The sequence below is a fragment of the Pelodiscus sinensis genome, chromosome 1 (assembly GCF_052426305.1).
Source record: "Pelodiscus sinensis isolate ZL-2025 chromosome 1, ASM5242630v1, whole genome shotgun sequence".
NCBI lineage: Eukaryota > Metazoa > Chordata > Testudines > Trionychidae > Pelodiscus > Pelodiscus sinensis.
Window position 1 is genome coordinate 304,997,484 of NC_143052.1, and position 24,991 is coordinate 305,022,474.

The following is a 24,991-nucleotide window of genomic DNA, read 5'->3' on the forward strand; positions in this document are numbered from 1 at the left end:
AAATTAAAATGAAGTTGAAAACAAATTCAATTTAAATATTTTGCATTTGTTTAGATGGCACAGATACATCACGGAGCTGTGTTAAATTACAAAACATTGTAAGATTTCAAAAAGTCAACTTACATTGATATGTTTTAGAATGTCATTTCAGATTTAAGTCCAGGAAAAACCTGAAACCAAAGAACATACCTGAAGTTGCATATCAGCTGCAGCACAAATCTTTTTAGATTCACAGAGTCGTGACACCATGCTTTTGGGTAGCGACTTAAAGAAAGAAAAAAGCCACAATACATTTAGAACTGAGTGCACTGAGAACATTTATAGTACTTAACTTCTGACTAAGAAAGACAACTAGAGAACATGAAAGTAAAATGTAATGGATTTTTCTGTAATTTTTAAAACTATTATGACTTGTAGAAAACACCTTGGATTGAAAAACTGACAAAGCAGAAGACACTATGAAATTTCATCAAGTATCAATTTGTCAAACAAAAAGTTTGAACATGCAAATATAGAATGGTAGACATAATAAGCAATGCCAATGCAGGAACTACCAACCTGGGATTGTCTCATAGGTGCATATTTATAAAAGCTTTATTTTTTTATGGGTGCATATTTATAAAACAATACTTTTTTATCAACATGTACCTATTATTTCAGGCAATAAAAACAGCTATCACAGGCAGTGCTCCAGGGTCCATCCAGTTTAATCTCCAGTAGCAGATATTAGAAATAAAATTGTTTTGATGTCTAAGCATGTTTAGTACAAATCCATATGGGCCTGATCCAATCTCAAATGAAGTTAATAGGATTCTACTCCTTAACTTTACTGATTCAGATCCTACCTTTTTACCAGCATGAAGATGCTTTGTGAGACTGAACAGGATTCTTGATATTTTTAGTAAAACCCAATCTGTGTTTCACATTTACATGGCAAAAATTATTTTAATTACTCCACCACATCCCTTGCAAGACTGACAGATTTTTCCCAATATTCAATATAGTTTTCCCTTCTGGTTTTCCATTTAGATCTCTATAAATACATCCAGAGACTGTTTAATGCCTTACTTTTCAAAATAGTAGTAGATGAACGCCTGGCCCTAACTTCTTGTCAGTACATCTTCAAGCACTTCAATACATCAGTCTTCCGAATAAACATATTCTTTTGTAAGTAGTTTTAAATATGTTAACCAGGTTTAAAATAATGGTGCTGCACTATAACACAGATGTTTGCTATTACATAGAACTCAAATAGCATACCTGAATTTTTACAGTGTGTTGACGTGTTTAAGAACTAGTACATCAAAATTTACAGATTCTGGTCCCATAGCATATGTTTAGATTAAAAATTGTGACTTGATAGCAAACTATGTTCATTGAATAAAAATACATTAAAACTGCATACTAAGTTATAAAGAAGCGAGAAAAATGTTATCAATTAACTACATGGAATCTGGAAGCTAAAAACCAATAAGAACTCTCACGTTGCACAGGTGGGTTTTTTTTTTTTTTTTGCAGTCACTTGTCAGGATCGCATAACTTTTATTTCCACAGATAAATGCAATGTTATCTTGCAAAGGGGATAATGTAATGCTCATTATTTTGCTAGTCTTATTTTGCTAGACGCAGCTGTTCAATTTCAACCTACAAAACTGGACCTATGGACATCGCTGTTCTGCAGTACTATTGCTATTCCAGTGCTAATTCTTGCCTGAACATAAACTCCTGCTTGTTTAGCTTAATGTGATGATTTTGAAATAGAAGATTTAGAAGCCAGTAGTATAGCTAAGCAAGAAAAGGATATTGAGTGTAAAGAGACAAAAAAGCAGCAACAGATAACAAGTTAATAGATTAACTGAAGTAATCATATGTAGACTGATCTAATACAGGGTGTCCCCACTGTAAGTCACCCCAGTAAACATTGGTTCTGCACTAGCATTGTTGACCCTTGTGGGAACGGTTCCATTTAAAGTCCTTCCATTCCCTGAACACACACACACACACACACACACACACACACACACACCAATTTGCACAAATGGAAAAAATTCCCTGCTTTATGTCCTTTTGCTACACATCCACTTTTTTTTAAAGTATCTTGAACGTATAACGGGGACACCCTGTAGCACCATAGGACAAAGGGATCTTCCACTTTATAAAATTGGGTGGTAAGAAATCAACCTTAATAAATTTGACCTTGTAGTGTAGACATGGCCATAAGCAGCAAGTAGATAAAAGTTATCAAGAAATCATAGTAACTTATGACAATGCCTGTTGATAGAAAAAGTAAGAAAAAAGACAAATCCTGAGTCTGCATAAACCAAGGGAGCTATGGATATGGCAGGGATGTGTGAGAAGATAATTCACAAGCAAGAAGAAAACAATGACTAATATTGATGTCAGAATTTAGGTTTAACTGGTGGATATGAAAAGAACATGGGACTCTAGAGACTTTGGGAAACAAAAACAGCATGACAGAATGAGGATACGTCTAAATTGCAAGCTTCTTTTGAAAGAAGATTTCCAGAAGAGATCTTCCGGAAAAACTTTTTTCGAAAGAGCATCCACACAGCAAAAGCACAAAGAAAAAGCAATCTGCTTTTTCGAAAGGTAGCTTCCATATTGATTGGACCCGATGTTGTATTTAAGTTGTGATTAGTATGGATAGAGTGGCCACCAGGGCACCTGTATTATTTTCTGTATTATTTTCTGGAGGCCTCTTCTTTTGAAAGAATTCCCTTTTGTGTGTCCACAAATACCTTTTCCAGAAAAAGCTTTTTTTTGGAAAAGGCTTCTTCCTCATACAAAGAGGTTTATCGCTGTTGGAAAAAGCCCTCCATTCTTTCGACTTTCTGTCAAAAGAATGCAATAGCGGTGTGAACAGTAGTATAATATTTCCAGAAAAATGCTGCAGTATAGACATACCCTGAGGCAGTTTATTCAGCCTTGTCTAGTTTGAGAGTCTCCACATGTCTCTCTCTTTCCAGGCAGATGGCATTTTGGACTGGGGAAGCAAGCCAAGGTTTAGAAATGTCATGGCTGATCCATTGGCCTCAGGCACCAGTCCCTGACTGACCAACACACCACTTCTTGCACACATCAGCAGAAAGCTGTATTTCCCCATACTTTTCTATTTTGTTCTCTTTTCCATTCCATCTGTTTGCCAAATGCAGTAATCACCCTCAACAAAAAGCAACAGAGTTAAAGCTCCAGCTGTAGAACTATTATTTATCTTACTCTAAAAGAAGGGCTCTCTAATAAAACCAGGAATTTTAATACCCACTCACTGGGAAGAAAAAAAAAAAAAAGGACTATGCTGAGCTTTGGCTAAGATTGTTTTGACTGAATAACCATGCAATTTTTTTTTATTTTAAATTCTTTTTTCCTGTCTTTTATGTTCAGGAAACTAAGAGCTTGGCATGAATTTTACAGTGCTTGCCATAACGGCTGAGAAAGCCCAGGTATTTGTGCTTCCAAACCATATTTAGCTGTTTAATATTGTACAGTAGGAAAATCATATCGATATTTCTGATTATCAGGGCCCATTTAATTAGATTAATAAAACACCGCCTCTGTAATTCCATCTGTTTATAATACTAGACATAATGGACAACTCACAAATGGTTGAAACAATGACCTTTTTAAGCCAGCCTTCAAAAAAACATGAAGTTTAAAAATGGTTTAATTTAGACATTCACCACCACCAACAGCATATTGCTACACATAAACAAAATTATGAGAACACGCAAGAGTAAATGTTCAGAAGGTGTTTTAATGATCATTCTTGGTGCTTTAACACTTGCATTTCAGTGATTTTTACTGTGCATTTGAACCTCAATATTAAACACAGGTATGTGTATTGTATTTAATTCCTTAAAAAAAAAGCTTTGTATGAATTTTCTTGAACAGAAAGATACTCATCTTCTGGGAAATGGGGGGTTCTCAAGATTCGTGGCCACATTTATAGACTCCTCTGAGTGTGCATGTGCTCAGAGTTGGAGAATTATTGCAAGTGGTGTTCGCAGGTGTGCGCATGTGCCCTACCTCTCCTCAGTCTTCAAACCAAGGACAAAGTGTGAAGAGGTCCAATCACCTCTCTAGTTCCTTCTCTACCATGAAATCATGAATGATTCAGAGCAGAGGAGGAAGAGAACAGGCAGTGGAATATAGCTTGAGGAAAAGTGGGTTATCTTTTGTAATTAATGTTCTTCGAGATGTATTGCTCATGTCCATTCCAAATTAGGTGTATGCGTGCCACATGCACAGTTGCCAGGATCATTTTTCCTAGCTGAATACCGCAGATCAGCAGGGGAGACCCCTAGAGTGGCGCCAGTATTACTAGGTATATAGTACCCTGCCGACCACCCCTCCTTCTTGCCGGAAGTAATGCAACAGAGGAGAGGTGGGAGGGTTTTGGAATGGACATGAACACCACATCTCAAAAAACACCAATTACAAAAGGTAAAACTGTCTTTTCTTCAAGTGATTGCTCATGAGCATTCCAAATTAGATGATTCCCAAGCAGCTGCCCAGCAGTGGGGTCAGAGATCGGTGGTCTGCAGTCTGCAATACTGCTCTTCCAAACATGGCATCCTCCCTAGCATGACGTTGAATGGCATGGTGGGATGTAAACATATGCACCAAGGATCACATGGCCACTCGACAAATGTCTTGGACGGTGACATGTGCCAAAAAGGCCATTGACAAGGCCTGCGCATGAGTTGAATGGGCGGACAGTTGAGGGGCTGGCACGATTGCTAATTCGTAGTAAGTTCAAATACATCCTGTGATCAAGGAAGATATCCTCTGGGCCGTAACGGGCAGCCCCTTCATCCTCTCTGCTATTGCAACAAACAATTGATTAGACTTCCTGAACAGCATATACGTTCCAGGTAAAAAGCTAAAGCCTGCCTGACATCCAGGGAATGTAGGGACCTGTCCCAAGGGCTTAGGATGAAACACGGGCAGAAAAATGTCTTGCAACACATGAAATTGGGAAACCACCTTCGAGAGGAACGAAGGATGGAGTCTAAACCGAACCTTATCTTTAAGGACAACAGTATAAGGAGGTTCTGACATCAACACTTTTAGTTCAGAAACCCGTCTGGCTGAAGTTATGGCCACCAAAAACACAACTTTCATTGATAAATAAAATAAAGAACAAAAAGCTAATGACTCAGACAGAGTAGCCATTAACTTTGCTAAACCCAGGTTTAAATCCCATTGGGGTACTGGGACCTTCACATGAGGGTACAATCTACCCATGCCCTTAAGGAATCAGTTCACCAAGCGATCCACAAATATCAAACGGTCCCCCTGACCTGGGGTGGAACACCAATATTGTGGTCAGGTGCTCCTTAATGGACTAGGTGGCCAACCCTTGTTGTTACAACCCCACAAGGTACGCCAAAATAAATGGAACTTAAGTCTGCAACGGCTGGGTGCTCCTCTGTAAAGCCCACAGGGTAAACCTCTTCCACTTGGAAGCCTACATAGTCTGAGAAGGCGGCTTCCTACTACCTAACATCACCTTCCTGCCCCCCTCCAAGCATTGCTGCTCCAAAGCGTTCAACCACAGAGCCTCCAGGGCATCAAGTGTAAAGACTGGAACATGGGGAGCAGGCTCGGGGGTGCTACTGAAAGCAGATAGAGCCTCGTGTATTTATGCTGCCTGGGCCAGGCCGGTGCTATCAAAACGAGGTCTGCACTGTCGTCGTGGACCTTGGTCAGTACCTTGGGTATCAAGAGGAAGAGAGGAAAACACACATTCATTCTCCAATGAATTTGGAAGGTGTCATCCAAAGAGCTCCTGCTGCTGCCCAGATGAGAACAGAAGGCCCAACACTTCAATAAGTCTTGATGCACCCTATTGTCCATAACACCCTATTGTCGACAACACCGCCCCAGCTACCTCCTCATCAGGTGACGAGGAGGAGGAGGGGTCTTGCAGCTCCCCTTCTTTCTGTTCCACCTGCGGTACTGGGCCTGGTACTGTGGGCACATAGCCTTGGTCACCGGCACCGCAGTGCTGTGAAGCAGGTGGCACCAGGCACAGAGACATCCCTGGAACCTGGTGCCATTGGTCCTCCCCAGACTGAGGGGGCTGGAGCGTGTCCCAACTGGGAGCTTGAATATGACTCCACCAGTGCCTCAAACAGCTGCAAAGCAGGTGTCCAAGACGACTGTACTTTTATGGTGAGGTCTCGACCCAGAGCTGCTAAAGGAGTGCCCCTCCTGACCGAAGCAACAGAGACTGATCTGGAACCCCCAGCTTACATCTGGCGGTAGGTCCAAGGAGTCCAGTATGGCCACTGTAGTGGGACCTGCCATGGAGGAGGCCATTATAGGGACAACTCCTGTCTCCTCTCCAGAGGAACCTCTTAGACTAGTGGCTGACATGGATGTAAAACACAGGGACCACGGAGCAACTGTACCGGGCTGCACCGGAAGCTTCTGCACAGGTATAAGGTCACTGGGAAGATACCGCCTTGTACAGGAGCTCTCAGCAGGACCATCCCTAACTAATCATCACAGCCAAGGCTTTGTCAAGCTGGGACTTAAAAACCTCTAGGGGTCAACCAGTGCTGCCTGTGAGGACTCCACCTTATACAGGAGCCCTCACTGAGGCGGCTGAGAGGTCACTGGTCTCAGTTCCATGACCAGTGCCAACTGGGAGGACTCCACTTGGTACAGGGTTCCTTGGTTTAAGGCATAAAAAGAGCTGTGGCACATGCACAGACCAATGAATGCTGCTTGCAAGAGCGCAGCATTCACAGAAGACAGTACTTTTGGGCTGTTTAGCTTTTTGGACTCAGTTCACACAATTTGTTAATTTTGCCATTGAAAATTGCAAGTTCCTGTAAACCCATCAGTGCTCACTCATGAACAAATCTAAAACCTATAGATGACAAAGGGAGTCTTTTAATGACCAGTGGGTTCTGGATCAGACCCCTTCATCCAGCTGCACACACATGTATCAAGAGTATTTCTATAGAATTAATTTTCTGTTGATACACACTTAATTTTTAAGCATCCACGTGTTTTAAAAATCAAGCCAACTGCTTTCCCTACAAAAAAAAAAAACAGGAATCAATCCACAACAAAGACTGTGAGCCCAGAACCTTATCCTACTACAACTAACTTTATAAGGAGCAGTAGGATGCAGTCTGAATTCCTTTATCATAAGAGGAAAATTAAAGGGATGCCTTGTTTGCATAAAAAACAGAATTTGGTGCTAATGCCTTTGCCAAGTTTCACACTTCAGCTATTTGTGCCATATCCATTCCCCCCCCCCCCCCACCCGAGTGTGGTTAGAATAATTTTCATAATGGATAAAGAGGATTTTGTTTTCATGCTCACAAAATCAAACAGCTGAAGGGAATTTCGCTCAAACTTTCCACACACAAAAAAATCCCCTTCAGGCAGAGCCTAAGCATGGAAAATCGAAGCCCCAAAAGGTCAATTTTCTGTGAAGTTAGAAAGTGTGTGAAACCAAAGGTTATTACAGAATCTATTTAGCAAGATTAAATAAAGCAGTTGCTTCTGATGGCTAATATCGTAATAAATAGGCATTTTCCCTAATTTCTACGGTTTATTCATATGTAATCTGAGAGAGAAATCTTTTACATCAGTTTTCTAAATTACTGAAGACAAGAAAAGGCAGAAATAGCTAGACTCCAAACAGTGGTTTATAAATATAATCTAAATTTTAAAAATTAATAGTTAAAACAACAGTTCAAAACTTTGTATGTCATACAGTAGCTCCAGGCTCCATTCCTAATTTTACTGCCTAATACAGTCTTGTTTCCCCAAGAGATTGAATTTCTACATCAACGCTCATTCAATTTAGTTCCTCCCTGGCAAACAATAATTCTGTGCCATACAAGGGCAAGGATCTACAATCAATAAACAGAAGAAATTTAAAAGAAAGTGCTAGACAGTTATTATCTTGTGCACTGCAAGAAAACATGGTTTAGATCAGTGTTTCTCAAAGCTGGCTGCCGGCCCACTTTGGGGAAGCCGCTAGTGGTAAGTTGCTTCCTGTGGCTCCCCTCGGCTGGAAACAAATCCAATTCCAATGGAGCCAATGGGAGCCGCGAGGCTCCGTGGCTATGGAACCTTTAGGTAAACAAAGTATAGAGGGCCCACTAGTGGCTTTCCCAAAGTGGGCCTACGGCCCCCCTGGGAAACACTGGTTTAAATTTAAACTATTTTGAAGACACAAAGCAGTAAATGATGTTACACAAATCTCTTTCAGATGTTTTTCCCTGAAGACCAAAATGTACTCATGCTCTGAATCCATATACAATCAGATAACCTGATAATTTTTGAACACTATACTTAAGCATTCTAGAAAGTAATATTGTTGAAATAAATACAAAGATTGGAAAAAAATATGTTATATGGGTTAAAACCTGCCAAAGGATGAACACACTACTGCTGAGCACCCTTAACACCTTACAGGGTTGAGTGTCCCACATGAAAGCAGATGTTTACCGCTTTAGTAAAGGTGAATAACACTATTTAGTGCTGTGGAAACCTCCAGTAAGCAGCACTAAACAGTAAGTCCAACCTCACCAACAATTTCAATGTTAATAGACACTATACAATCTATTTTATTCAATCCTAAAAAGTTATTGTAGAAGCAGACAGCAAAATATTTCCAACTATTCTCATATTGCTGAAATAGAACACTGAATGTTTGTGACTTTATAGATGTCTGTTGAAAGTTTCTCATGCTATGTAATACTCTCCTGCTTTGTGAAATTAACTGCAGATCACCACGGTGGATGCAACACACTGCAATGCTTAAGTACACTGAAACTTGGCAGCAAAGCATCTGAAACAGATTTGCAATATATTGTTCACTGCTTAGTATCTCTGAAATGGCTTAAAATATAAATTGTGTTTTGTTGCCATGCACAAACAGCTAGCCAGCAACAGTCACTCCATCCTCTGTCACTGTTTTCTTCTAATTTCCTCTGCTTATGGTGAAGGGATCCTTGCTGTAGCCTAACACAGAATCGCTTTATGTACATAAAACCCCAAACAAAACAGATGATATTGTAATGTGAAAATGTTGTGGGTTAATAGAATGAAAACATGTATTTACCAATATCAGTGTGCCAAAACTTTTATACTGTTTGGATCATAGTTATCCTTATTCATAAATCTCTGAAGAAGAATGATATAGGAGTAAATTCAACAACTTTATTTTGATCTGAGTAATCCTAACTTTCCACTTAGTTAGCAAGGTTAAAGAAAATCTTTGCAGTTGGAAATATGGAAAAAGACTGGTAAAAAGGAGTTAAAACAATGTGGGCAATTTTTGGACCGCTGGACACTTCAGAAATTTTTGAAGTGGCCCTGGGCCACCAGAAAGGGCAGGGCCACAAGCAGAAAGGGCAGAGCCAGGACACTTCCATATATTCCCACCCACAGACCCTGATTGATCTAGGGGTGGGGAGCACATGAAGTCTTTGCCCCTGCCCTGCCAGAGAGAGAACCAACAGCTGTTCTGAACAGCTGGCGGTTCTCTAAGCACCCATGCCCCTGGAGACTTTGTGAGCTCTGTCAATTAGGACCTGGGGGAGGGAGACTGTGTGAAGTCCCTTGCTCCCTGCCCACACCCTGCAAGGGAGCACTATGCTTAGAGTCTACTGCCAGCTGAGCAGTAGCTGGAAGCTGACTAAGTGCCTCACCCCTTGCAGGGTGGGAGGAAACTTTGCGTGCTCCCCCTACCCCCAGGTCAGTCAGGGTTTGGGGGTGAGGAGAACATACAAAGTCTCCTTGCAGGACAGGGGCAGGGTGGAAGGAGACTTTGCACGTTTCCCCCCACCCTGATTGGCCTGAAGGTCGGGGGGAAGCACGCAAAGTCTCTTGCTCCCTGCCCTCCAGCACGCAGTCCTTAGAGTCAACTGCCAGGGTTGACTAAGCACTGGGTGCTCCCCCTTCCCTAGGCCCTAATTGGCTTGAGGACAGGGGAGCAACAGGGCCTCCATGCGTCAGATCAAACTGTTTGGTGGGCCAGATCCAGCCCATGGAGGCCCTTTTGCTTACCTCTGAGTTAACATGTTTCACAGGGACCCTTCTTGAACTGAGCCAAAGTCTACTCTTTTCATTTACTTCCATGGGTTTTGGATCAGACTGTTTAGAAGGTACTTGTTTTGGCTTGTATTTTCTGGCAAAATCCCAAATGCCTCACGAGTTGACAGCTCTTCGACCATAGAAGTCTGTGGAACTGAAGAGCGTGCTTTTGTTGATACACAGAATATGTACTAAGCTAATATGTAATATTTCCAAATCAATTACTATATTCAGTGTAGGGCTGAAACTGGGGCTAGAGCCACACAGTGGCTGCCTAGCTGCTCCTGGGGTGGGGCCCTGTGACAGGAGACTGCCCCATGTGCTGCAACTGGGGCTGCAGTGCAGCTGCTTCCGGGGCCGGGAGCGCAGTGCTATTAGTACCACAGCCCTGGCTCCCACTCCAGCAGCCGCCACCTGGCCTTGACCCCAGCTGTTCCCGAGGCGGGGCTGCATGGCTAGCAGCTGCTGGAGGTGGGGCCAGGGCTGGAACACTCTAGAGGGAATTTAGGACAGCAGCTGTCAGACTCCAGGTGCCCAGCACTGAAAAGCAGCAGCACAGAAGTAAGGGTGAAATGGGTATGGTATTGCCACACTTACTTTTGCACGGCTACTGACAGGGTGCTGCCTCCAGAACTGGCAACATTACATCCACTGCTCTCCAGTTGCCCAGTTTTAAAGGCAGAGCAGAATTAAGGGTGGCAATACTCTCTTAAAAGAACCTTGTGATCTCCTTGCAACTCCCTTTTGGGTCAGGACCCCCAATTTGGGAAACACTGGTCTCCCCCATGAAATAGGTATACTATAGGATAAAAATACACAGAAGGCCAGATTTCACAGGAGAACACCAGATTTCATGGTCCATGACGTGTTTTGCATATGGCTGTGAATATGGTAAGGCCCTAGATATAAACTAAAAAAAACAATTCTCTCATTTAATAAATTTGATTATATTTTAAGTAGTCTGAATGTTGATTTTTCCTACCTGGCCAGTCTGATAATGTCTTGCAAACTGATTAACCACTCGATAGTCACTTGCAAAATATTCCATCAGAATAGAGGGAACTTCAGCAAAGTCAGTGGGACATCTGGTCCCTAGGGGAGGAAAAAAATTAAGAATATGAGTACACTGCTATTTACATTAGAACATATTCTGTTTTTCCACGAGCTTGTTAGCATTTAGTTCAGACTGTGATCTGTAATAGTCCTTCATTCCTTAAGTCAGCATTTTATTTCTATACCATTACTGCACGTATTGGCAGAAAAACTTCATTCTTCTTCTTCTACAAATTTTACTATAAATCACAAAGTAAAAAATATTTGAACAGCTGGGTAAGACACTTTATAAAGCTGTGGACCACACCTTGCTAAACTAAACCAAGCTACAGCCAATCTGGCCCTACATAAAACACAAAATCTTCTTAATTGTCCTAAACCTAAATCCGGTCACAATGTAAATCAAACTCTGCATTAATTCCACTCACAAGCATAGTTCGTATCTCTCGTCTGTTTGCTGAGCTCATAGGTCTGTTTTATATTAGCCTGTCTTCAGGTGAAAGCATTTTTGCAGGTTCAAAACATGTTCTAAATAAATTTGAGGAAGTGAATATTTTGCAATCACCCAATGGCATTTTAAAAAGCAAAATTCTTCTTTCCTCTCCCTCTTCCCCAAACACCTTTACTTTTGTTCTGTTAGATGGGGCCAAACGGTGGAAAAGCCTCCTCTTTCGGAGGAGCCCTTATTCCTCGTAGAACAAGGTATACAGGGCTCCCTGAAAGAGTGCGTTTGCTCTTCTGCAAAAAAAGTGGAAGAACAAACACGTTCCCTGGATGCAGCGGAGTTTTTCCATGAAACCTCTGGTATCCTAAGCTCTCTCATTCCCTGAAGAAAAAACCTCTTTAAGCAAAAATCACTTCCAACCTCAAACTTCGCTGCATGTGTATTGGAGCACGTCTACACTGCACTAACACACTGCACAGCTGAGTCACAAGGTCCAAGTCAGCTCATGAGGCTTGGTCTGCAGAGCTAAAAGTTTCAGTGCAGATATTCTGGCTCAGGCTGGAGCTTAGGCTCTGAAATGTGACTAGAGAAGGAGGTCTCAGAATCTGGGATTCAGATCAAATGGGAACATCTATACTCCAACCTTTAGCACCACAAGCTCAAGTCAGCTGACGTGGCCATGTAAAAGAACTTTCCAAAGTGTTTACAAATACTAAATGTAGCATATGATGTGCCAACCAGCTTGGACAAAAGCAGGACTCTGACCTGCTTGCCAAAGATGAGAGCAAGGCCATACAGCCTGGCAACTGCCATTCAATACACTGGTGCTGATTTCCACACTTTGAAAAGGACTGAGAATGAAAAAAGGAACTTTTTTCTTCCTGTGCACTACACCCTTTTATGTATGTCTGGTGATGTGTGACTTGGTAGGCAGTGTATTCATTCATATTCATTTACTTGTGAAAAAGAGGACTCACTAAATTCCATATTGATAAATCATCAGTTTGTTTTATTTACCAACTAACAAGACGTACAGACTAGCTTTGGAATTTCAATATTACAATTGCATTCTTTTTTAAAATGCCCTCTAAATGCTAATTTTTCCACAGTAAGTTTCTTAAATCATTTACAGCCCAGGATCATCATACTTTTATGTAGGTGCAAGCTAAGCTCTAGTTACTTTCAATCAAACCATTATTCTATTGCTGTTAAAGTAGGGCAGTTGATTAATTGCAGCTGACTCACAAGAATAACTACAAAATATTAATCATGATTAAAAATAATCACAATTAATCATAGTTTTCATCAGACTGTTAGACAGAATACCAAATGACATTAAATATTTGAATGTTTTTCCACATTTTCACATTCTTCCTCTCCCCTGCCCACACACATACAGAGATTTCAATTACAACCCAAAACGTACAGTGTTTACTTCTTATTGCAAATATTTGCACTGTAAAAATTATAAAAAAAGAAATTGTATTTTTCAATTCACCTCATGCAAGTACTGTAGTGCAATCTCTTCATCATGAAGTGCAATATACAAATCCAGATTTGTTTTGTTAGATAACTGCACTAAAAAACAAAACAATGTGAAACTTTAGCTCCTACAAAGTTCACTCAACCCTAATTCTTGTTCAGCCAATCACTTAGACAAACAAGTTTGTTTATATTAAAGGAAATCATGCTGCATGCTTCATATTCACAATGTTACCTGAAAGTGAGACCAGACATTAGCATGGCACTTTTGTTGCCAGCATTGCAAGGTATTGACGTGCAAGATGTGCTAAACATTCTCATGCCCTTTCATGCTTAAGCCACCATTCCAGAGGACATGCTTCCATGCTGATGACAATTGTTAAAAAAACAATGCATTAATTAAATTTGAGACAACTCCTCAGAGAACTGTATGTCTCCTGTTCTGTTTTACCCACATTCTGTCATATATTTCATGTTATAACAGTCTGGAATGATCACCCAGCACAAGAATACTTTCACTGTAGATTTGACAAAAACACAAAGAAAGTATCAAAGTCAGATTTCTAAAGATAGCTACAGCACTTGACCAAAGGCTTAAGAATCTGACATGCCATCCAAAAGCTGAGAGGGATGAGGTATCAAATATGTTTTCAGAAGTCTGAAAGAGCAACACTCTGATGAACCCAAACCACCAAAGAAGAAAAATCAACCTTCTGCTGGTGGGAGCTGACTCAGATGATGAAAATGAACACGTGTCGATCCATGCGGCTTTGGATCATTATCGAGCAGAACCCATCATCAGCATGATCAAATGATCTCTGGAATGGTGGTTGAAGCATGAAAGGACATGAATCCTTAGTGCATTTGGCACATACATTTGTTGGAATAAAACATGAACACGTGTTCTCATTTAAATTGCAACCTGAAAGTAAGAATGGGCAGCATTATCTTCTACAAATGTAAACCAACTTGTTTTCGAACAACTGGCTGAAGAAGAAGTAGGACTGAATGGAACTGTAGGCTCTAAAACTTTATATGATTTTATTTTTAAAGCAATTTTTTTGTACATATTATACATTTGTAAGTTCAACTTTCACAATAAACAATTTGCACAACAGTACTTGTATTAGGTGAATTGAAAAAACTATTTGTTTTTTTTATAGTGCACATTATTTTAATTAAAATAGATATAAAGTACGCATTATATACTTGTATTCTGTAACTGAAATCAATATTTGAAAATGTACAAAACATCCCAAAATAATTAAACATATTGCATTTGATTATTGTTTAAAACATGATTAACTGCCTGACTAATCACAATTTAGACAGCCCTCCTATGAAGAGAACTGGTGGAGAGGGGAGCTTACAGGGCATCGGGCAACACCACTAGAAACGATTATGGGGACATCAAGAAAGAGTTTGATACCCTTTCCTGCTAGGGAATCCAGCAATTTCACTTTTTATATTTGGGAATCTGAAAATCAAGCTAATATTGGAAGGCTGGAGAGATTCTCACAGGATTGAAGAGAGTGGTAAACAGACTTACAAACTGGTATGAAAAAGGAAAAAGAAAATGTGAGGCCAAGGATTACTCTAAATGTCTGTCCTTCAGAGCAGCATTGAAGGTTTGAATTAAGTGATAGCCGAATCGGAAACACAGAAAGAGGAAAAGCTTCTTTCATCCCGTTCATAGTTAAGGGGAGAGTAAACAGATCCAACAGCTGTATTTCTTCATCACCGTTTTCAAAGGGTACACATTATGACAATCCCCCCTCTGGGCAAAAGCTGCATACATGTCTCTTTGAAGTCAATGCCACTCTATGCTTTAATCACTGGGGTCTCTAGAGCAATGATTTTCAAACTATGGATTATGACCTAGTACTGGGTTGTGAAATGTCAGGCACTGGGTCACCTTGCTGCAGGGTGACCAGCAGGAGTGCTAAGACAGGCTTCCGGCCTGTCCTGGCACTGCAGACCACACTGTGCCCCAGAAGCAGCCATCAGCAGGTCCAGCTCCTAGGCAGGGGGACCACAGGGCTCTGCACGCTGCTCGTCTTGAGCACCTGCTCTGCACTTCCATTGGCTGGTTCCTGAGCAATAGCAGCTGGGGGGGGAGGGGTGGCATGGCACACCTTGGAGATGGACCTGCTACTGGTTGCTTCTGGGGTATAGGGCAGTTCATGGTGCCAAGAGAAGCAGGAAGCCTGCCTTAGCACTTCTGCTGAACAGGAGCTGCTGGAGGTATGCCTGTGCCCCAATCCCTTCCCCAACCCTGAGAACCTCCCCAAGCTCAGAACCCCTTCAGCACTCCAAACTAAGGATGTTAAGGACTAGTCAACTATCCGATAAGTATTTGCTTATTGGATAGTCAGTTGACTAGTCGACCTCTGTCTCCCTCACCCCCCGCTTGCTGCCTCTATCTGATAGAGGCAGCAAAAGGAGGGAGAGAAGGGGTACTTCAAAGCAGCAGCACTGTACAACGCTGCTCCTTTATATGACACCTTGGCGTTTCAAAGGGGTACTGCTGCACAGTGGAGCCTGGGATCAGCTTTGCAGCAGCTGCCCCTTTGAAATGCCGCTGTGGAGCCCAGGGGCAGCTGGGGAGTCCCCAGCTGATGGTGGGCTCCGTGCAGCATTTCAGTGGAACCCAGGATCAGTTGAGGAGTCCTCCGCTGACCCCGGGCTCTTGTACATTTCAAAGCAGGAGTGCCTGCCCAACTGGCATTCCAACTGGAGAGCAAGCAAGCCCCTGACTCCACATCATGATGGGAATGTTCGGTGGGTGGAAAGAGCAAACACCCAACTCCACTACGCCCCTGCCTCAGCCAAGCTTCATAAATTATAATCACCATTGATTAGTAAAGTATTAAATTATTGGTTTAAAAATATTTAAAACATACACTGTATATGTATATAATGTCTTTTGTATAAAATATTCCCTGGAACCTAAAATCCCCCCTCCCCATTTACACTGATTCTTACAGGGAAATTAGATTTGCAACACTTTCACTTAAAGGCATTTTTCAGGAACACAACTAAAATGTTAAATGAGGAGTTACTGTGCTTTTCCTATGTGCTAACAGAGTCAAGACAGTAAACTGATGAAGAGAGATCATAAAGTGAATCAACATGTGGAGGGTTAATTACATAACTGAAGTTTCCATAGGTTTGACGCTGAAACCTGAACTATGATATGGAAATCCATAATACCCTAATAAAATTAAAAAGATTATACACTATATTAGACGATTAATACATAAACCTTGCAGATGGACATTGCCCACAGCTTCACCCAACTTTAAAATAGGGATGGGAATGGGTAAGTTGGCCATCTCACGCAAGAGGGGAGGAAAAGGATAGAAGTGGCAGTGGGGGAGGGGAAGGCTGCTGGCTCCCAGCCCACATAGGCTCACATGCTGGGAGCTGGCAGCCCATTGGGGGGTAGAAAGCAGCCCCTGCCTGCAGCACAGGGCCCCCCATTTAATCATTTAACTCATTAAACTTAACATTTAACTGGTTAACTAATTAAATGGGATTTTACATATCTACTTAAAAATTCAGTTTGAAGAACTAAATTCAACAAACTTAAACTAAACTAAACTACTGAGCTACCAGTTTATCAGGATCAAGACAACACTTTTTTAAAAAAATAAATAAATAAATAAATAAATAAAACCACATTCCCCCTACTTCAAGAAATTAACAAGTTTGAATTAGTAATTCAAACATTTAACAACAACAAATATCACTATTCTTTATGTTTTACCAGTGACATGTTGATACCGAGTTCGGCCCAGCATAGAATGCATAGCATGTCCCATTTCATGGAATAGATTCTCCATCATGCCAGGTGTTAGTAATGTAGGTGCACTCCTAGATGAAGGGGGCAGACTCAGCATAAGAACAACAACAGGGAGCTGGTATTCTCCATTTTCCCTTAACCTGCCTCCACGAATTGTAAAGTGACAGTCCTTTGAAGATAAAATAACCAGTTAGAAAAAGCCATGCTATATAGATAGTGTCATCATATTTATGGTTTTAAATAAACATCTTAACATTAATAGTCTTATTTTGCTCAGTTACACCAATGCAATCCCATTAATTTAAATAGAGTTGCTTCAATGTAACATAGCAGAATTTGAGCCAAACTTCATTATACTTTCCCTTCTGCTTATTTTTGACTGGAGATTATATTCATGTAAAAAGATTTTATTTCTTACAGATAAAAAAGTTATAACAGATTTAACAAAGTTTTACTATGTAAAAGCTTCATGTTTAAATTTAAACCATCTAAAGTGTAAATATCCAAAAGACTGAAATTTTAATCTTCCCCAAAAAGATTTATTGGCACACAGCAGAACTTTACTGACCTATATATACTTCCTAGCATATATGGTCTCTCCCCATTTGGCAGAGTTTTAAAAGCAAGCTTTCCAAGACATCATTCTTTTATAAAATATATTACAAAATATTACTAGTATATTATGTTAGCAAAAAATCAAGACAACTACACTTGACAAAATAAATAATAATGCTGTTTCATGATGTGCATGTTTGCTTATTCACAAATTTAGTCATTTGCAAAATATTTCTCAGTCATTAATGCTAATTAATGAGGTTCTGTTGTATTTTGTTTTATAGTTTATATTCTTGCACCAGAGTGGAAGTTATTATACTAAAAAATTGTAGACAGCTTCACCTATTTAATGTGAGGTTTGGGAAGTGATCCAACTGATATTCTGGACTTTTGCCTTGGTACAGAGGGTATTTGATTTCAGATATTGCTTGTTGATGAGCAGCAAGTAGATAATAGGAAAGCACTAACTCTTAAAACATTGCTTATTTTAGGGTTTTCATTTTAGCTCTCAGTGTAGAGCATTCAACCTATTTCCTATTTATCAAAAGGCAGTTACTGACAAATACAACGTTTAAAGGAAGTTGAACAATCAGTGCAATTTTGCATTCTTTGTAATTAAGTATTCCCAGAATCTAAATAAATTATGGATTTTCAATAATTATATTAGGTCTTGCAAGTGATCTTGTTATGTGTGAATGTGATTGGTAAATTTAAGTCCAAATGTAGGATGCTATACTGACATTAAGAGTAAATGGCCCTAATACTGTAGTCCTTTATCAAGCAAAACAACCAGTCTAGTCAGCCCATAGTTGTTACCTGATGTGGTTTGCCTGCTCGTTGGAAGAAGTCACAGTATATATATCCCAGCAAACCTTCGTTTTCATGTACAACTGCCTGAAAAAGGAAAGTAATTTCAGTCCTGCTAATCTAGGTAAATAGCGAAAGTGCCACACTCAGACGTATTAAATAGATAAGGTTTATATTGCAAATATTGTGCAGCACATTATAATTTTACATAAGCAATAATATAGGAATAATTTATTCTGCTGCCACTGAAATGTTTATGCACAAATATTTCAAAGTTTGTCCTTCAAAAACTGTAGAAACTGGTGCAAACTGATTACTCTCACACACCAGAATAAAAATAACTACTACATCTTTTACTATCAGATGGCAAACTAACTACTCCAGGGCCGCAGAACAGAAGTTGATTTGCCAAGGAGAAAGCCGAGAGGGTAGCCAGAACTGGCAGACTGACCACTGAGGCTTAGCAGCAGCAGCCCTCACTAGAGGCTGGGCTTGGGGAAGTAGAACAGAGGGAGAGGAGGAGGAAGCCCACTAGAGAACAGAGGGAGGAAGGACAAAAGAATAGAGAAAAATGACAAAGAGACAGGAGTCCTCATTTGCTACTTCCATCTTACAGAACAAGCCAGAAATAGGAATGAGTTAAATATGACATGCAGAATAGGAAAGAAGGGATAGTAGAATATTTGCACAGTAAGAATGCACTTTTGTAGTATTGCATGAATTAACAACCATGCATATTATTTCAGGTTTAATTCAGAAAATACATGTGAAAGGTAAAATAATTCTATGTATCTCTTTACAGAGAGACCCAGCCATTCTGACTCTAGCATCTGTCACCTGGGAAGAGATTTTTTCCAGACGTTTAGGTGCTGATAACTGCAGGTAGGAACTTCACAAGTGACTAGGCACCAAACTACCAATGTCTTCTGATGGAGTTAGCTACCCTATACAATTTTGAAAATCCCAATAGTTGCCCATTTATGTCCTTTGACACAAATACCTTTGAAAATCAGTTCTCTGTCTCTTACGACATGTCTACACAGAAGGGCTAAGGCTGAAATAGGCAATGCAACTTAAGGTACGTCAATTGCGTACCTTAAGTCGAAATAGTTTATTTCGGCTTTTGGCGCTATCTACACAGCAGGAAGAAGGAATAAGAAGTCCTCCAGCTCGACATTATTTTGACATTATGTCAAAATAACTGCTTGTAGCATAGATGTGGACTATGTTATCTCAGAATAACATCAGTTATTCTGAAATAACGCTGCTATGTAGACATAGCCTGAATGTGCTATTGCTACACTGGTGTGTAGACGTACCCCTAGACATCATGTGAGCAGTTCTACTACATTCATGTGTTTTAAGATGGTTAGGAATTAGAATTCTCACCAGTTTGCGAACATCTTCACACCAGAGCTCTCCCCTCTCAGTTTGCTCTGCATAGAGGGAGATTCCAAGGAGCTGATTGAACAAGAAATTCAGACCTTCCATACATGCCCCAAGAGAGAAAAATGGACAATACAAACTGGGCTCAATGTTATACCTAAGAAAAAACAAACAAAAAAAAGGATCAAATTATTTGTTGATTTTAGTAATCTGAGGTGTAAAATATGGCTTTGATTTATTCATCATAGGCATCGTATGATGTTCATCTACTGTAGCCCAGCATTCCAGAATTACAAATGAATTAAACCTCGTAACACCCTTGTTATAAAGAACCTAATTTTTAAATTGAGAAAGTGAAGCAGAGGTTTAAATTGGGAAAGTGAAGCAGACACAATGTTTCAAACATGTCCACTACTTTAACTCTTTAATGTTGAGTACCCAACTTTACGCATGAAGGACATGCTTTTCACAGGTCCTGAGCACACATAGTTCCAACTATAAAGTGTAAGCAACAGCAGTGATCTTGTGGTTGGCATCTGCTACAGGCTACTGAATCAGGTGGATGAGGTAGATGAGGCTTTCTTCGGACAACTGAGAGAAGTTTCCAGATCGCAGGCCCTGGTTCTCATGGGGGACTTTAATCACCCGACATCTGTTGGGAAACCAATACGGCAGAACACAGACAATCCAGGACGTTTTTGGAGAATGTTGGGGATAAAAGAACGGTTACTTACCTGTAACTGTTGTTCTTCGAGATGTGTTGCTCATGTCCATTTGAAGTAGGTGTGCGCACCACATGCGCCGCGTCTTCCGGAGCGTTTTCCCTAGCGGTACCCGTAGCGCCGGCAGGGTGTCCCCTGGAGTGGCGCCACCATGGCGGGGCATAAGTACCCCTGCCGGCGCTGCCCCACCTCAGTTCCTTCTTGCCGGACACTCCGATGAAGGGGAGGTAGGGTGGGAGTTGAATGGACATGAGCAACATATCTCGAAGAACAACAGTTACAGGTAAGTAACCGTTCTTTTCTTCGAGTGGTTGCTCATGTCCATTCGAAGTAGGTGACTACCAAGCTAACCCCACAGAGGAGGGGTTGGAGCAGTCATACCACCAGAGTCATGAAGAAAGGTGAACAATAAACGGATTTATTTGAACAATGCAACACTGACAAGGCACCAATTAAGAACAAAGATAACCGGATATATATTTACATCACAGATTCGAGGACTGCAGAGCCCACCCTTGCATCCTCCCTGGCCTGCTGAGGTAGCGCACAGTGTGTTGCAAACATGTGAAGGGAAGACCAGGTGGCTGCCCTGCAAATTTCTGTGATTGGTACCTGGGCACCAAAGGCTACCGAGGACGCCTGCGCCCTGGTAGAGTGTGCCTTTACCCTGGGTGGGGTTTTACCAGCCAGTTGATAACGTTCCGTGATGCACTGCACCACCCATCGTGATAGTCTTTGTGTGGAAATAGGCGACCCTTTCACCCTGTCCCCAAATGCAATAAACAATTGCTGTGATTTATGGAACGGCTTGGTCCTATCAATGTAGAACGCCAGCGCCCGCTTGGCGTCCAGGGAGTGCAGGACCCGCTCCTTAGAGGAGGCGTCAGGTTTGGGGAAAAAAAACGGGAGGTAAATCTCCTGGGACAGGTGAAAAGGTGAAAGCACCTTTGGGAGGAAGGCTGGATGAGGCCTTAACCTTACATTGTTATGGGAAAAAACAAGGTAGGGTGGGTCTACAGTTAGCGCCCTTAGTTCCGACACCCTTCGAGCCAATGTAATGGCCACGATGAAAGCAACCTTCAATGAAAGGTGCTGCAGGGAACACATGGCCAGCGGTAGCATAAGCCTGTAGAGGACCACGTTAAGGTCCCAGGCGGGAAGCAGGGCCCTCACCGAGGGGTACAGTTTTTCCAGGCCAGTAAGAAACCTTTTAACCACCGGGTTAGAAAAAAAGGGAAACTCCTGCCATACCAATGTGGAAGGCGGAGAGAGATGCCACATGGACTTTGATAGAAGAAAAAGATAGGCCACTGGACCGAAGCTGGAAAAGGTAGTCAAGAATAGTTGGAATAGGAGCCGAGGACGGGTGTACTCCTCTCCGGGACGCCCAAGACGAGAAGCGCCACCACTTGGCAGCATACGACCGTCTACTAGAGGGTTTCCTGCTACTGAGGAGAACCATCTGAACCTCTTGGGAACATTCCCTTTCAGGTTGGTCCAACCACGGATAAACCATGCCGTTAGGTGGAGAGATCGGAGATCCGGGTGAACCATGATCCCTTTGCCCCAGGGTTGAGTTAGCAGATCCCGGATTAGCGGGAGTGCTATTGGGTCCTGGACAAGCATGTCTACTAGGATGGGGAACCAGAACTGTCTGGGCCACATGGGGGCTATGAGAATGATCGAGGACCGAAAGGTCCTCGCCCTGGTCAATACCCTGGAAATTAGGGGAAACGGGGGAAAGGCATAGAGGATGCCCTCTGGCCACACGGTCGTCAGGGCATCCCCCAGGGAATATTTCCCCAGTCCCAGCAGGGAACAGTAGTTCCTGCACTTGGCATTGCTTGCCGAGGCGAACAGGTCTAGGTGGGGATAACCCCACCTGCGGAAAACCTGGCGGAGAGCCGAGTCCTTGAGGGTCCACTTGTGGGCTCCAAAGGACCTGCTCAGCGTGTTCGCTAGCAGGTTTTTGCACCCCGGGAGGTACTCCGCTTGAGGTGTGATTCCGTGCTTGATGCACAGGTGCCAAAGCCGCAGGGCCTCTTTGCAGAGGGGAGGTGATTGCGCCCCGCCCTGCTTGTTGAGGTAAAAAACCACCGCTGTGTTTCCATACGAACCAGGATGGAGTGGTGGGCGAGCCTTGGCAGGAAGGCTTCGCAGGCTCTCCTCACCGCCCGCAATTCCCGGACGTTTATGTGCAGGGCTCGCTCGGAGGGGGACCAAAGGCCTTGAGTCCTGTGCTGCCCCAGGTGTGCTCCCCAGCCCAGGTCGGACGCATCGGTGACCAGCGTCAGGGAGGGGGGAGGAGCATTGAAAGGAACCTCACTGCATACCACAGTTTCCTGGGTCCACCATAGGAGGGAGTCCAGAATTTCTGTGGGCACCATAATTATTGAGTCCCAAAGACCCCTGGACTGGCTGAAGGCCCTCGCCAACCACGCCTGCAGGGGTCTCATCCTCAATCTGGCATGGCGGACCGTGTACTTACACGCCGCCATATGGCCCAGGAGCCTGGAGCAGACCCGAGAGGTCGTGATAGGGTTAACCCCCAGATCAGCTCCACTATGGAGAGGAACCTGCTCTTGGGCAGGAACGCCCTTGCCACCCTCGAATCGAGGAGGGCTCCCACGAATTCTATCTGTTGGGAGGGAGTCAGGGATGACTTCTCGACATTTATCATGAGTCCCAACCTTAGGAAGAGGGCTCTTGTGAGTGCCACGTGAGCTTCTACCTGCCCGTACGAGCGACCTTGGATCAGCCAATCATCGAGATATGGGAACACGTGCACGCCTTGTTTGCGGAGATATGCGGCAACCACCGCCATGCATTTCGTGAACACCCTCGGTGCCGTACATAAACCAAAAGGGAGCACCGTAAACTGAAAATGGGATTGGGCCACCATAAACCTGAGGAACCTCCTGTGGCTGGGTTTGATCGCCACATGGAAGTACGCGTCCTTGAGGTCGAGAGTCGCGTACCAGTCTCCGAATTGTAGCACTGGGATGACCGATGCCAAGGTCACCATTCTGAACTTGTGTTTTTATGATCGCCTTGTTTAAATCTCGAAGGTCTAAGATGGGGCGGACCCCTCCCTTCGGCTTGGGGACAACAAAATAACGGGAGTAAAAAACCTCCTCTATTGCTCCTTTTTCGAGGAGCGCAGATACCTCCTGACACAGGATGTGTTCATGAGGGGTGTCCCTTACTAGGGACGGAGAAGGGGGTTTTGAGGGCGGCGGACCTAGGAATGGGATAAAATAGCCTCCATTCACAATGTTCAGAACCCAGGCATCTGATGTTATTATGGCCCATGCCTGGGCAAAAAGGGATAACCTGGCCCCAAACGGGGGGCCAGGGCGGGAGAGTGGTATGGGACTCTCGAACAGGGCGTCAAAACTGGGGCTTGCCCTGATGGGAAGGACCGTGAGGACCTCCCCGCTGGGCATCGGTTCTGGGGCGACGACATCGACCCCTAGCGCCCCGAGGGTGTGCGGCCACCCCGGAACCTCCACCAGAGGCCCAGGAGCGGCGCCTCCAGTAATCCCCACGGGGGACCTGGGGCTGCGCCCTCCCGTGCTGCCTATAGGGCAGCTGTCGCCGCTGCGGAGCCAGCGTGTGAATGCCCAAGGACTTCGAGGTAGACCTTGTGTCCTTTAGGGTATGGAGCTTAGAGTCAGTGTGCTCCGAGAACAGAGCTTTGCCCTGTTGGATTGGGCCACAAGAAATCTGATGAGGTTCATCAAGGACAAGTGTAGAGTCCTGCACTTGGGACAGAAGAATCTCAAGCATTGTTACAGGCTGGGGACCAACTAGCTAAGTAGCAGTTCTGTAGAAAAGGAACTGGGGATTACAGCAGATAAGAAGTTGGGCATGAGTCAACAGTGCGCCCTTGTAGTCAAGAAGGCTAATGGCATATTAGGTTGCATTAAGAGAAGCATTGCCAGTCGATCCAGAGATGTGATTATTCCTCTTTACTCAGCTCTGGTGAGGCCACATCTGGAGTACTGCATCCAGTTCTGGGCTCTCAATTACAGGAAGGATGTGGATGAGTTGGAGAGGGTCCAGTGGAGGGCAACCAAAATGATTAGGGGGCTGGAACATATGACCTACGAGGAGAGGCTGAGGGATTTGGGTCTATTTAGACTGCAGAAGAGAAGAGTGATGGGGGATTTGATAGCAGCCTTCAACTTCCTGAAGGGAGGTTCCAAATAGGCTGGAGAAAGGCTGTTCACAGCAGTAATGGATGGCAGAACAAGGAGCAATGGTCTCAAGTTGCGGTGGGAGAGGTCCAGGTTGGATATTAGGAAAAACTATTTCACTAGGAGGGTGGTGAAGCACTGGAATGGGTTACCTAGAGAAGTAGTGGAGTCTCCATCCCTAGAGGTATTTAAGTCTCCGCTTGAAAAAGCCCTGGCTGGATTGATTTAATTGAGATTGGTCCTGCTTTGGGCAGGGGGCTGGACTTGATGGCCTTCTAAGGTCTCTTCCAGCTCTATGATTCTATGAACTGTTTTGAGCTAAACAGCTCATCTATTACCAATGAGAAAGATACAAGAGTGTCAGTTGAGTAGCATACCACCATACCAGATCTTACAGGCATAAAACAAAAGACAACAAAATTCCAAAACAAAAAAATTGTAAGAATGGATG

The 24,991-nt window shown here is 42.9% G+C and overlaps 1 protein-coding gene across 1 annotated transcript in view; it reads right to left on the reverse strand.

Annotated features, from left to right (window-relative positions):
- The window catches only part of MIPEP (mitochondrial intermediate peptidase), a 110,026-nt gene that overhangs the window by 48,046 nt on the left and 36,989 nt on the right, over positions 1-24,991 (reverse strand). The window contains exons 11-15 of the mRNA XM_075919264.2: positions 19,623-19,776; positions 18,243-18,320; positions 16,836-17,040; positions 11,069-11,178; positions 190-264 (exon numbers count right to left, since the gene is read on the reverse strand). Coding sequence (XP_075775379.2) covers positions 190-264; positions 11,069-11,178; positions 16,836-17,040; positions 18,243-18,320; positions 19,623-19,776 — 622 coding nt within the window. The remainder of the gene's footprint in view (positions 1-189; positions 265-11,068; positions 11,179-16,835; positions 17,041-18,242; positions 18,321-19,622; positions 19,777-24,991) is intronic.